The 15084-nt window shown below is 34.0% G+C and overlaps 1 protein-coding gene across 2 annotated transcripts; it reads right to left on the bottom strand.

The window, feature by feature from the left end:
• Positions 1-1021: 1021 nt before the first annotated feature.
• LOC120633257 (testis-specific serine/threonine-protein kinase 3-like) lies at positions 1022-8214 on the bottom strand. 2 transcript variants are annotated; one of them, XM_039903423.1, is made up of 6 exons: positions 7979-8214; positions 6670-6839; positions 5582-5731; positions 4731-5004; positions 3441-3617; positions 1022-1202 (listed from the first exon to the last, which is right to left on the bottom strand). In XM_039903423.1, the coding sequence occupies exons 1-6, from the start codon at positions 8153-8155 to the stop codon at positions 1116-1118; spliced, it is 1035 nt and encodes a 344-aa protein (XP_039759357.1). In that variant the 5' UTR covers positions 8156-8214; the 3' UTR covers positions 1022-1115. The 2 variants fall into 2 exon arrangements, with proteins under 2 accessions (XP_039759357.1, XP_039759358.1); XM_039903424.1 differs by lacking the exon at positions 1022-1202 and adding an exon at positions 2298-2358.
• Positions 8215-15084: the final 6870 nt, after the last annotated feature.

Genomic DNA, 15084 nt, shown 5'->3' with positions numbered 1-15084 from the left:
CAGGAATAATTACTTTTTGTTTTCTCCATAAGCTGGTCTAACTGCAATCATATCTGGTAGTACCTAAGTGATGATGCAGTCTAAGATGGCAGCGACTAACCTGTTAGGGGTATGATTAATACCTAATCGGTTTCTATGTGACATCGTACCGAAATGCTGGATCGTTTGGCTACACGTATTGATTGTTAGGATGGTAGGTAACTAGCCATGACAAAAGACTTCAATGATGATGTGATTTCTGAATTATTTCAATAAAAACTATGGCAGTGGTTTACTGAGAAACTATTAGCAATGCGGTTTCACAGATAAGTCTCAGAGACATTAAATAATGTAGCTCTAAAGCCTGTGAAGTATTATTTCGGTTTTCTTTTACATATTGTATTTTAACTGTAACTACCCTAACATATCGCTATCACGCGTGAGTGTGTGCGTGAATAAGCCTCGTGTAGATGTGTGCAAAAACTCCGTAGGTACTGCACTTCAGAGGGACAACCAACATTGATATAAATGTAGTTGTTGACAACCAACGACTTCAATTTTATTATATCGTTGGGGTTGCAACCTTTTTTAATAAAACATTACGAGCGTTTACGATACGTAAGTACTAGATGGCGATGTGTGTATTGTCGTAGTACTGTCCCAACGTCGGGTCAGAACGCAAAACAACCATGCTCCAGCGCGGGTATGCCCCTCGTAGCTAGGTATAAGCATTGTTGTTGCTATCCGATACGCTCATGCAGGTACAAACAAACTAGAACTACTGAGTTTCCACTTCACTTTAGTATCCATTGTGAATGCTCGAGATATGAGTTAGAAAAACTTCTAAGTTCTTAACAACGTTCATTAGGTATTTCAATAATAAATTCCCGAAATAAAGATACTAAGATTTTTTTTTATAAATTTTTAATAGTGTTTTTTATTTTATTTTTAAGCATTGTTAAGAATTAAAAAAAAAAAAAAAGAAAATAAATGATAGAATGAAAAAAAAATTGTTGTACCTAGATCTCAAAGAATAAAAATCTACATTGGGTCAAATATTTATTGCACGGTACAAGATTTTAACGATTTTTTTGTGTATTCAGTTTTGCTATTATTATGTAAAATATTTAAGTCTTTTATTTAACTTCCTCCAATTTCCTGTCAAATGTTACAGTTCCAATGTTTACGCTTTTTATTTCCTCTTTGCTAGCTTGAGCTTTATCCTGAAACAAATAGCGAACAGATTGTATTATACAATTTATTAATATGAGAGATGTTTTCTATTTTAGGTTGCATCTTCATAACCACATAAAATATCTTATTATTTCGCAGAAGATATTATTAATAATTTTGCATGATTTCTTAAATATGTATTATATAATATTTGATTCATAGTGGCGAACCACGTGAGGTTAATTTTAATGACTCTTGCGCCATTAAATCCTTATTGACCGTTTTTGACATACTACTAGACATATTTATAAGTCAATATGGCGGCCAATAGTCACCATCATAGTCACCATCAAATCTAGGTCTCTATTACCGATACCTGCCATGTGCAATAAAAGATTTTAAATCATATGTAGGTACATAAAATGAGCCTAAAGACTGTTCTGTCATTTAAGGATATTAGAAACAAACACAGTGTGTTCTTAAAATGTTACTTAAAATGATAAAATGTGCAATGTGCATACAAAGTACAAACCCATAAATTGACTTTCTAAAATGCTTGGTTTTGTTGTAAATATGAAATTTACAATCTGACGAAAAATGAACATTAAAATTGGGGATCATGTACCAAACGAAAAACACCTCTTTTTCTCAATAGATATAGATAGCAAAGTTATTGAGCAAACAAATGGTACGCAGTGACACTGTCCATAATAAGAATGAGTAAAATGTAATATTTATCGATACATTTTCTACTCAGGGCAGTTAAAAATATCACAAAGGTTTGAAAAAACAACTATTTACTTGAAAATGTGTTTATGGAACCAATATTATAATGAAATAAGATAAAAGGATTTCTCATAACAGATTTTAGCACCAGTGTAGCTCATGCTTATCAGGAATTGAGAATCTATTAATCACTAAGCTTAGCACGTTGGCTTGAATATAAGTACTGTAGAAACTAATGGTTCGATTTTTTTTTTAATCTGTAGGCGATTTCGCATACCGCATATTTCGATTAATAATTATATGAGAATATTCATAAGCATTAGGTATATTAGTCATTAATAAGTAATCCGATAGTGACTTCTCAAATTAATATACTTACAAGGTATAAAATATTCATGTTTGATAGTTGTAGATTTATGACAAAATAAAATAATGCGGACTTTATATTTTGTTTATATATCTGATGTTAAGTTTTAACAGCTAAAATACAACAGAAAAATAAATTGGCATTAGATTACATTTAGGATGATAACAATACCTAAGTCACTACAACATAACGTGAACTTAACAGATTCACTAAGAGCCTCACCTACAACTGATCCTGAAGCATAGGTAAAGTATTTTTTAACATGCACGTATTTGAAATGGATGATCCGAAAATTTTGATGTACCTACCTAGTAGCATTAAAAAGAACTACTAAGTGATCTGCGCGAAATGGCTGTAAGCGTATTGCGAAAAGCAAAAGCAGTTAAATTAATTAAATGATTGGTTGCACTGGATTAACTGGATTCCTATAAAAAAAACTGTAAATAATGCTTTTGCTTTTTCGTGAGTGTAAAATAGTGCCGGCATTCGGTTATCAACATTTATCGTTAAATCGGACCGTGAAAAAATTATTTATCTTTCTAAAAAATTATCTTTAGTTTTAAATTACTATTTAGGATCACAAAACGTTCCAAAGGTTTAGTTTTAGTTTTGATTTTGGCTTAAGTTTTGTCTGGTACTTAGTAAGATCCCATTAAACCTGCTTAGTAGGCTAACGTAGCTGTAAGCGTAGCTTCTAAGCGATTCAGAGCTGCAGTAAGATGGCATGAATTGAAATCAATAAGACATGTGGGTGTATGAAATGGTCATAACACTTTTTAGATTGGCGCGTTTCCAACTTTAAACTACACCGTACCATCAGGAGAAATCGCAATGAAAAGCGCTAACGTTTTTTTTGAGAAGAGATAACTATCTCGTGGTGCGCATACTAGCACTACAGGGATCGCTACAACTACCTTAATGTCTTCCGCTACCAAGGCTACGTTTTTCAACCATCCACCAATACCCTACTTATCTTCGCAACTCTAATTATTTTATGGATATTAACATCTGTTTAGCTCATTTAGAAATACCTACTTCAAACATAGCTCTTCAATGCCTATTGAGAGACACTTGTTTCTTCTTATCTTATCGCTAAGACAGCTAGAGGACGTATATACATGCCTTCAGGCACAGTTCGAATATTAATCTATAAAAAGCACACTACGTTAAACACCAGAAATGCCACAAGACTTACCGGATTGGCATCCAAGTTTTCGTCTTTCGTTGGTGGGCTGGGGTTAAGCCAAGAGTCAGCCAGTATCTGCGGTATTCTGGCACGCATTTTTAGAGGGGCCAAGATTTTAATGATTAGCTTCCGACAGTCAGCTGACACTTTGGGTTCGCGGGGAAAGGACACTTTGTTCTGGACTTGCTGAAATTTTAATAATATGAACTAAACATTAAATTTAAATGTGCTAGGTACTACAAATTGGCCTAAGAATCTGTCCTGCAGTGATGTAGAAAATTAAACGATGATTTTACAAACAACATTTATTTTGAAATAGGTAAATTAAATTAGATATTTACTCACACACGCAATCACACACACACTCACGCTTACACACAAAATACTCTACACACGCACTTCAAATTAAGATTAGCATGTTGCATGTATCCCTTTTAATCATTGTTTTTTTTTGTCTTATTTTATTTTAATTAATATTTTTGAATGTATTTATATTTCTTGACAAATATCCAGTGAACTGTGGTAAATTTTAAGTTTTGGAGGTGGGCGTGATCACTGTTACGCAGTTTTATATTTTTACAGTGATCATGGTTTCATTCGTTAGGTAGCGGTTAAGTTATGTTATTGTTCACAAATAAATAAATAAAATAAATAAACCGATTTTAAAAAAGCCAAAACTATTAATATACACATAACACACACACACACACACACGATGTAATGATAGCGGTGCCACTCTAAGATGGTAACAAGCTAATGTGTTAGGGGTATGGCAGCTAAATTAAACCCATACCCGTAATCAGGTTCACGCGACATCGTGCTGGAACGCTATATCGCTTAACTAGCTACCGGGACCTCCAACTTAAAACCACAGTCTCACTAGGCTCTCCAGTCGTCAAATCAAAAGTTTAATTTTTTCCAAACTTAAGTTTTGGATAACAATGGCGAGGTCGATCAAGGTCGAGTCATAATCCCATTTTTCTGTAATATCTGATGACCTTACGTTTTATCACACTAGTAGATTTTTATTTGCATAAAATATCTGATTACATAATATGTACTTATATAATGTTAATAATATTTTAATTTATTGGATTTAACAGCCGTGGCTTCGATTCCCTCAACTGGAAAATGTTGGTGTGATGAACCTAAATGTTTTTCAGTGTCTGGGTGTTTATATGGATATGATAAGTATTTATGTACATTATTCATAAAAATGTTCATCAGTCATCTTAGTATCCATAACACAAGCTACGCCAGATGGCCATGTATTGTCCTAGTGTATTTTTTTTTCTATACCTTCAACAATTGGGTGTAATTTGTATCATCAAACGGCAGTCGCCCATAAACGATTGCGTAAAGTACTACGCCCATGCTCCAAATATCGGAATCCTGTGGTCTATAGGGAACTCCTTTCAATATTTCTGGAGACGCGTAGGCATAGCTTCCGCAAAAGGTTTCGCTTAGTGAGAAAACTCCATTCTTTGGCTTCATATGACCTCTTGCAAATCCAAAGTCAGATAGCTTTATGTTCAGACCATGATCCATCAGTAAGTTTTCGCACTTTATATCTCTGAATGAACAATGTTAAGATTTCACAGCAATATTAAGTTTAGTGAGATAGCTGGAGATTTTCTTTAATGGTTTAGATACTAATTACGTGACTGTTAGGCTAATTTTCCTTCCTCCAGAAATGAAGAATGGGTACGAACTTGAACTAAACTACTTATAGGACGTAGCGACAAGTCTGATTTTGGTAGTAGTAGAGCTTTATGTAACAAAGCTCGACCGAGGAAGTACAACTGCCATACTTGTTTCGGGCGCCAAGCAGCATGGCTGTTTTCCGTTCTGAAGGTCACATGAGGCTTAAAACCTATACGCCTCACGTTGATGGACACAGGGCGGCACTCTTTGGGATGTGTTCATTGCATGCCCTGCGAAGTTTTGGTCTGTTTTTAGGTGGTTACACTAACTATCGGGTGGGCCATCTTCTTGGTTCGTCAATTATTTCTATAAATTAATGAGCCAAAATAATGTAAGTTTTGAAATTCCTATTTCTGTTCTCAACGAGAATTCCAGGAGCAAAACCCATTTAGAAAGAAACAATTTCCTGCAATCTCGAGATGTTAAATAGAGTGATAATCGCTAACCGATGGACAACCCCTCTTTCATGGCAATAGTCTACCGCCTCGACAAGCTGCTTGAACCAACGACGACCACGCGATTCATCTATGTACTGGTCTTTGCGAATAATATCGAGCAGGCTGCCGTTCTCGGCATATTCCATAACAATGTATACTCTGTAATGTTCAAAAATCATGTTTTATTATGGTCCATTACTGACTTTATGCCTTTTTCCAGCAAAATAATTATAGCTCTAGATCATAGTTTAAAGGATATCGAAACTTCCGCAAACAGATAATATATCTCCGATTAAGAAGTTCTTGTTGTTTTCTTACTTATTTTATTAATGACTAGCTGTTGAGTATTTAGTATAAAGATAATAAGAAAAATGTAGTGAGCTTTTAGAGATAAATTAAGGGTACTGTTAGAAGTGGTCCAACCATCCAAAAGTTAGTGTTAAGCTCAGTTCGTATGGTTCACAAACCGTAGGTAATCAAATAGTAGGTACTTATTTATATTTAAATCCACTTTCACGTTCAGTGTTCTAAACCAAGGTCTCATGAGCCGAATACTCAATCGGTCTGTGGTCGGTCTGGATATACACTTCTAGACATGGACTACTTGCGACGTTGGATACTATTTGTCTACCCAGTACTTAGTAGTCTATAAACGCTGCGTTTTGCAGTGAGGGGTCGCCACTTTAGCACCTTGCCATCCCGAGGCATGTAAACATCAAAAGATAACTAAAATAATGTTCACTGAACATTTATTATTGTGAGAAATACATTTTAACCCAAATACCCAGTTAATAAAGACATGAATGAACAATAATAACAAAAAATATTTATAAAATTAAATATTAGTTTGGTATAAAAACCTGATCCTATATCGAGTGTAAGTGGCGCGGTGCGGCGGCGGTATCAATAAAAGAAATAGAGCTAATTTGGAAAAGTGCTTCCAAATATCACAGAGCAAAAATTATCGCTTTTGTAGAAAACTTCAATTATTTCGAGTATTGCTTACATTTACTGCAGATCGGATAGATTTAAGAAGCTATTGATGTTTAACGATAAAAAAACCGTGTAGATTGTTACTTTTTAAAATATTGTTTTACCTATGAGTGGTTTCGATAGCCTGCAGGAAGCGTATTAAGTTTTCATGCTTCAGTCCTTTGACAACTTCTATCTCTCTCGGTAGAAACTTCTTCAGGTAGTCACCGGGTGCTTGAAACTTACTTATTATTTTTATTGCCACTTGACAGCTATGGCGATCGCTCGTCGCTACCTAGCGTAGTACTTTGATATTTAATTACCGAGAATAGTTTTATTTCATTTTTATCACTTAGATGCCTTATACCTACTTACTGAATAAGATACAGGGGGATAACTACCATCGCTTGGAGCAGTTTTATTTTAATACTGTTGATGTTCTTGTTTTAGAATGACAATCCTTATTTTAGGAACTTCGAGGATTATCATATAATATTGGATAGAAGCAGGCATGCTTTGCGGAGTTCCATGATATACAAATGAACATTAAGCGTAATTTGCCTTAATTCGCGAAAACCAAGGGAATGTACCAACAGTAAAATTTTATCTTTATACTCGACTGTCGACACCAAACAGAGATTCAATATGATCTTTTTAATATGGAAGCATCAAAAACCACTCCACTTTAGTGGCGGGTCTCTAACAGGCGGTTAGTCACTTCACTCCATTTAGCAGTTAACATTAATTATTTTACCTGTGATGTTCTAAAGGTTTAATATAAAATGGGGAAAATGGGAAAGTTTGTGAGCTAGCAACATTACGCGGGTGTGATGTAAGAAATGCGCGGGGCTTTTTCACTGTTTTTTGTGTGCCACAATGCACTGCATGCAATAATGGCTGCACGAGGATTTTATATGGTCGTATATACGGTCTTAATTCTGTGGCCGCACGTTTCGCATACCTAGAACTCCCAAATCCTGAGGATGCTCCGGTGTCAGAGCATAACGTGATTAGAAAGTACGTTACGGAAGATCTGATCGGTGTGGATTATAAAGATTAAAGAGATATAACAATTTCCTGTTTTTCGCTGAGCTAAGCATATTAAGTTAAGTTTTCTTTGTTTATCATAATATAAAACATACATAGATAGAAACGGGATACATAGATAGATATTAAGCCCTTGGGCCTAAGGCCCAGGCACCTATTTGATAGATAGGAATGCGTAATAACGCGATCCATAACGCAATAACGTCCGATAGTCATAGGTTTTCCTATAATTCAAAAATTATTAGTTGACGGGAATTGTTAAATCATGTTCTCATTCTACCAATCCACACATGCCAAATACCCACACAGTCCAACGTGGGGAACTACCTTCTCATTCAGACTTATTGGCATACCGAGGTTATTAGAAATGTTTAAAAAAAATCTAACCTTAACTGTGGCATAAGAACCGGAACCTATAGTTCTCCCTAAAATATATCCATGAGTTTCCAGTACGGTTAGTTTTCTATCAGATTTAGCTTCAACGCCACTGTGAACGGTAGCCGTGGGCCCTGAAGACATCTCGCCATGAACATTGTCTTCGGCTCTCACATCCGGCCCTGGCATATCATAGAAATTGAATAATTAAATTTTGCACCAGTTTTAGCCACATTATAATTTATTTGGTCGCATTGTATTTATTTATTTTACGTTAATTTTGTGTTTTAAAGTCATTATGGCATTTTGTCAACTAATGGTGGTTGAGTGACACAGGAACGAAGTTTGAATATGCCGCGTCTTTTGTTATCCAGAGACATTATCATTGCCAGTATCAATGGTACCCAATACAAAAGAGTATCCTCTATATATCCCGTTATGATTAATAATAAAAAAATCTTTGATAATTCAAAGATTTTAACACTAACCAAAGACCACACTCCATTACGAACGCCTTATTTTGGAATACTAAGATTTATAAAAAGTATATAGTATTATAGTTATATAATGTTTATCTTTTGACAATCACCTTTGTGGTTCTTCCAAGTATACGTAACATTGGCGAAGTACAACGTGCCGATTTGGAACACCTGAAAGCCAAAAAAGCAAAAAAAGAAGAAAAGAGTAACACAGATCTGTCCTGACCGATTTCGGCCACAGTGATTCACAGTGATCCTGAGTGATTTTCCAACTACGCGGGAGATAGTAGGGTGCACAACATGTCATGCAGAGGTATAAAAAAGCTGAAGAACGATTGCTCTGAATCGTGCAGTAGGAAGGAACCCTAGTGGCCTCGGTACACATAAAATATACAATGGCTTACATATAAAATGTTACAAATTGCGTGATGTTTTCGAAAATCAATAAAGTATATTAATTGGGTATGCAATGCTTAAATGCAGGTATACTATTAATGAATATGGATTACGCATCGTGTTCTTTGGGATCAAATATCTACAAAAGCTATATTATATCTACTTACTACCTTTTTGGTATCTTAGTCTTATAGGCTTTAATTTAATTTGTTGCTTTGTAAGCTCACTGCTCATAGGCCTTTATATTTTTGTAGATTGACTGTGAATAATTAAGGATTACAAAAAAATTTTTTTTTTTTTTTTTTTTTTTTTAATGGCTTGCGTTTGTACCAATTGGGTACGATTTACTTCGCCAATGTCACGTGGTATGGAGGAGACACGCTTTTGAGAACAAAAAAAAATTATGGCATAAACATTTTTTTTTTTTTTTTTTTTTTATGGCTTGCGTTTGTACCAATTGGGTACGATTTACTTCGCCAATGTCACGTGGGGCATAAACATTTACGAATGTCAAACTGTCGCAATGGCAGTTGACATTTGACAGTGACATTTGTTATCGCTCAGAACTAAAATGGCGGGCACGGCGGCATAAATAATAACAAGTAAATTGGAACGAAAGTGTTTTATGTGAACAATGTTGAACTAGTACATTTAACAACAAAATTAACAAAAAAAAACAGTGTAGAAACTATGTTTTCAGTGATTTTACGCGAAATAATTCTAACTAAGTGATAAAAGTTAAAAATATTTAGGTTATGAAATAGAGTATTTGTAAACAGTGTATTTTAGGGCTTATACTGTTTAGGTAAGCAATGTGTAAAATATTTACATGCATGTATGTTCAAATTATTAGATTCCATGAGCTTAATTAATATAATGTTTGCGTGAATTTTTAATTTTTGTAGTTTCGTTATTGTTAGTAAATTTAGCAAATTGTTTTGGAAACCTTATTTTATCGATTTGTTTTGTGATTGTTTTTTGGTATTTAGTTGTGTTTGTTGTAACTATGGATTTGTTAATTTGTTCTCAATGAAATAAAACTGCACACTGCTATTTTAATTTTTTTTTTAATTTAAATGTCTTTGTATATTTTGCTCTTCTTTACCATAACATTGTATGCATTGTATGATTACTAAAAAAAAAAACTAGCAGATTTCACAACCAGTTTTTTATTACTTATAATTTACTTACTAGTTAAGTACCAGTTCTCTTTTCATTTTTATATAATAGTACTTGGTCAATTAAATATCTAGTAGAAAGCACTCAAACCACAAAATTGAATTTCATTCAGCAAAAAAATTAATTAACTAAACCACATAATAGGCAGGTAAGTTCTGTTTGTTATATAAAATTACCCAAATGTCAGTAACTCGAAAGAAAATTTGAGTGGGTTGATTCCTTTCAGCTAAACTATGCCCAATAAATTAATACTCATTATTCAAATTCAACATTCAAATTAGCATGATATAATAAGCAAATAATTGTTCAAACAATCTTCTGTAATGTGGAAATGGAATGGCAACCCCACACTGCTAAGCAAAGGGTAGCTCAACCGCCAATGAGGTGGACAGACAAAATCAAGCTCATCATAAGGACCCGCCTCATAGATACAAGCAGACCAAAAGCCCGTAGAATCTAGAACTTACAAAAGAGATACATCTAAAAGTGGACATCTATCAGTTGATATGATGTTAAAATGGAGATCACTATGTTTGTTAACTAAAAACTAATGATATTAAATTCTGAACTGTTTTAAATCAATTACTTTCTATTAGGTATAAATGGTGTAATTGTAATTTTTTACATACCATATTCTGACTTAAGACTTTTTATATATACATTAAAGAATAATTTCATACAACAAAAATTATTAACAGCCTTAAGCTTGAATCAAAAGTCTGTTTCTTTCGTGTTAGTATGTTTAGTTTTAATTTTCTGGACATCTGTATTACTCATTTGTTAATCATTGTTGTAAAAGTTGGACCCACTTTAATTTAAAGCATTATGGTAGGTTGGTTTGCTTGGGTAGAAATTAAGTGTATTATGGATGTCAATGATAAGCCTCCTCTACACTGAATGATCTCCTAAGCTTGAAAGAAACAGGTGACCTGTTATTTGCAGGAAGTGTTGCCAAGCAATTTCTCTATTGCATATTGTGCATAATATATTTACATAGGCTGGCTGGTGCCCAGCTATGGAACATTAATAGGTCTCCATGGTTTATCATCATGAACCCATAAAACCTATGTAAAATAATGTGTGATATAAGCTAAGCATAATTTAATACTCTAATAATCCAGCATTTACCATTTTAAGTATGCTCTACCCATTGATTTAATATGTTACTCACTGACTCTACCTACTCTATGTTTCTTTTAGATTCTAAAAAAAATGAGATTTTTTAAAAATCATGACTTGTAGAAATAGATGACAGATCTGGTGTAGCCAGAGTATTGAGATTGGCCGGTATCCAGTGTCGTGCACTTCATACATGCACAAAAGCACTGCATACCCTAAACATTTTGTATAACTCATAAAGGGGAAGGATTTTTCAATGTCATGCCATCTTCCTTCTTTATGCATACCCTGGTCAAAAACCCTATGCACGCCACTGCCGGTATCAATACTTTGGACACATTTTTTAAGGTAACGTTTTTTTTAGCTATATTGCTGATCCTACAAAAGACACAAATTTTAGCCAATTATCTACCATAGCAACACTTCTCTTCCCATAAATTGTGTAACAGAATAATTTTGAGATGAAAGTTTTCCATCATTTGAATTCCGAAAATAAAACAGATTGCTACTATGCTATTGATTAGCTTGGACTCAATAATCTTGCCTCCATGGTGACACGTTGCTCGAACGGTAGGCTAAATCTTGTCGTAAGCGTCCCGTCTCTCATTTTACCGTCCATTTAGCGAGGTCTTTCCCATAAACTTTTGAATTCCAACTCTAAAGCAAACAGGGTATCGCCGTGGGTCTTACTTTACTGGACGTGTGCAATACTTCATTCGATGACCCATTTTCGTGCATTTGCCTCTTTTTTGTACGCTTTCATTTAGAAAGCATATTTCTAGAGCTCGCCTGCTGCTTTTGTTATCGTAATTGCGAACGCTACGCTCCGCACATATAGGTATGAATAGCTTATTTTCAGAAATATTTCGTTAATTATAAATTCTCGTTGCTGAATAAATTTTTATTTAGATCATGTCGGATTAATCTTTTTAGCGTACTCCGGATTATGTTACGATTTTTGAAGAGGGAATTAAAAGCACAGTAAGTATAGTTTAAATAGGTTAGGATTTTAACCCATATAAAATTATCTTCATGTTATCAGGTTATAAAGCTAACGTTTATATGCTATAAGTGAGTGTTTTTCGCTTTAGAAACCCCATTTATTGAAAAATATTATGTATAATAGTGTTATTAAGGCGAAAGAGTGTGTGTCTGAGTAATTATTTACTTGTTACCAATGCATGCCTAAACCGTTAAAACCATAATGACAAAATTTTGCGTGTAAAAAGTGTGCAACTAACATAGAATACCTTTTATCTCGTGGCACCCAAGGATTCATTTGGATATCACGACTTCGTTCATAATAATATTGTAATAAGTAGTATTGTAAAAATGACTTCGGTCTACGATTACATTTGAAGTTGAAGTTACGCTGTACACCTATTTAACGTTACGTTAACGTTTAACATAGCTAAATAGCTAAATGATGAGTCTATTTAAACAATTGGCAATGAATGAAAATACATTTAAAGGCTCCTTAATTCTAATATAAAAGTTATACATATTTACATTGAAATGCTCTTTCATTCAACAACTCCGGTTATAATTCCTGAATACCCAATTAGTTTAATCTTTTCCGCAAATGCATTAAAAACTTTATATTAGTTCGCTAACCAGATAAGAGGCAGCTAGTCTGGCGTACGTTTCCGAAGACACATAAACAGACGCATCAAACAATTAAGAGTTATCTGGAGTTAGGAGTGCGATACATTGCAGACTTGATTACTTTCCCCACTCTCAGAACTAATAAAACTTGACCAGCAAACCGAGAACTCACGAGTCTCGTTTTTAATTGAAACATTGGAGTTTCCATACAGAATCAATCAATTGCATATTTCTCATTCTTTCATGTCCAAGTTCTAACATTCAAACGAAACGTTTCATTGATATTGTGTTTGACGATGTTATAACGGAACTGTGTTTTTTTAAATTCTTTTGTAAACATGCTTGATGCTAACTTTTTAATCCGATTCCAATAAAAGTCCTATTTCCATTATTGAGATTTTAGTTTCGACAACGGATGAGTATGAACCTAGGCCTATTATTAGTATAGAGTATTTATTAGTCCGTCCTACCTATCGTGTATTATATTTACTTCATTCGTCAAAATCTTAAAGAACTCAACGATTTATTTGTTTGTCAGTCGATACTGGATACATAACATAAGATGCTGATATTGTATTCGATTAGGGGCAGCAGTTAACTTTCTTGGAAATCCGAAAGGCTAAGATATCAAAGTCTGTTAGATTTCTTCGTGGTCGGACGTCAATAATCGAGTGAGGAGCGAAAAGTTAGCTTAGAGCGCGTTATCAATTGTATCTTGGAAGGAAGTTTGTCTTTCATTTATTGCACGCAGAGATAAAAGAAACGCTTTCTGGTTTATTATCTTGCATTTGATGTAAAAGTTCAAGTAGTAGGTACGTACTACGTTTATAAAACAAGGAATATATCTATGCGTTGAATATATAAAAAATAACTCTTCTTCTTCTTCTGAGTCGTTACAGTCTTGACAGACTGGTCGTGGTCGTCATCTCGGTGTTGTGACTCGCTTTACAATCCTTCGCCACTCTTCTCTAACGGTAAAAAAAAAACTAAGTACGCGAAAATTCTAAAATAAATATTATCTAATAATACTACTAACGATATATATATATAATATTAATAAATATAAATTTTTAATAGTGTTTTTTATTTTTTTTAAGCATTGTTTAGAATTAAAAAAAAAAAAAAATTAAAAAGAATAAATTATAGAAATAATATTATATTAAACTAAACAATAACATGATATATATGTTTAGTAGTCGGCTTTTTTACTTTTCATTATGAAATCACATGCTGTGGTGTGATTACGTGACACTGTCGTTGTCTACACCATTTTATAAATTATTTATTGGCGATGTTGAAAAATAACTAAGGATCTCAGAGAATTTCTTTGAAAACTTCAAAATAAGTGAATTGCTATATTTGTGCCCCTAGATCACTCCCCATCAGATTCCGGAGATCGAACGCGAGCGGTCAGTAAACCCAGTCAATGCACACAAAGAGCGCAATAATCAACAACCGCTCACGAACTGGTTTATTATGCGGTTCTCAAAAATTTTCTGGTTAAAACAATTTTTATTCTCCTAAGTTCTGAATTTATTCCCAAAATGTGGGTACATTTTAGTAGATACGTGAAGTGCCAAGAAAAATTTGATTTCATTTCATTATAAGAACTTGGAGCTTCCTGTATTTCGTAGGAAGTAGGAACATTATTTTTCAATAGCTAACAATGATGAGAGTGCTTCTGACCTAACTTCTCAGCTTTGTCCGTAGGTGGACGGTGTACTCATGGGTGATGCACATGTCTTTGTTCCGATCGTCCATTTACACATGGACCTATTTTCTATTGAGCGAACGCGTGGTACAAATATACATTTTTCGATTTATGTGTTTCATATTTGAAATGCGACTCGTATTTCGTATTCCGATAAAGCCATAAATATATATGTCAATGGAGCAGGCGAATAACCTTAAAGTAACTTGAATGAAAAATGACTCAGTTGCGTTTTTATTTAGATGGGTACCGCCATAAACCTTTAAATTTGAATAACGACGTAATTCTGATAGTTGCCAGCATTTCACACAACAGTAAACAAGAGGCATTAGCAAGTCGGTAAATCTGATCTGTGGGGTAAGATCTACGGGGTGCAATTAATAAATTCTTAAACCCTTTACTCTAAACAAAACAGATCTTTCGAAATGTTCTCTCTACGCAAATTTCGGTCTGATATCCACAAGAGAATATGTTAACTATGCAATGAACAATTGCTAATTGTTCTTATTTTCTTTTCTTATCAATTGTTCATTGTAAATCATAGAACTCCGCAAAGTAACGCCTGCTTCTATCCAATGGTAGAGATTCCAACTGCTATATAAGAATTCAGTACATATAGATAAGTCTAA

The sequence above is a fragment of the Pararge aegeria genome, chromosome 21, assembly GCF_905163445.1.
Source record: "Pararge aegeria chromosome 21, ilParAegt1.1, whole genome shotgun sequence".
Taxonomy (NCBI): Eukaryota; Metazoa; Arthropoda; class Insecta; order Lepidoptera; family Nymphalidae; genus Pararge; species Pararge aegeria.
Note: the sequence above shows the minus strand (reverse complement) of the source record. Positions and strands in the feature narration are given on the sequence as shown.

Coding starts and splice junctions, on each gene's coding strand:
- LOC120633257 (XM_039903423.1), bottom strand. CDS start 8,155: ATGCCAGGGCCGGATGTGAGAGCCGAAGACAATGTTCATGGCGAGATG. Junction 5,005..5,581: donor GAAAGAGGGGTTGTCCATCG/GTTAGCGATTAT, acceptor TTGTTCATTCAG/AGATATAAAGTGCGAAAACT. Junction 1,203..3,440: donor AAAACTTGGATGCCAATCCG/GTAAGTCTTGTG, acceptor TATTTGTTTCAG/GATAAAGCTCAAGCTAGCAA.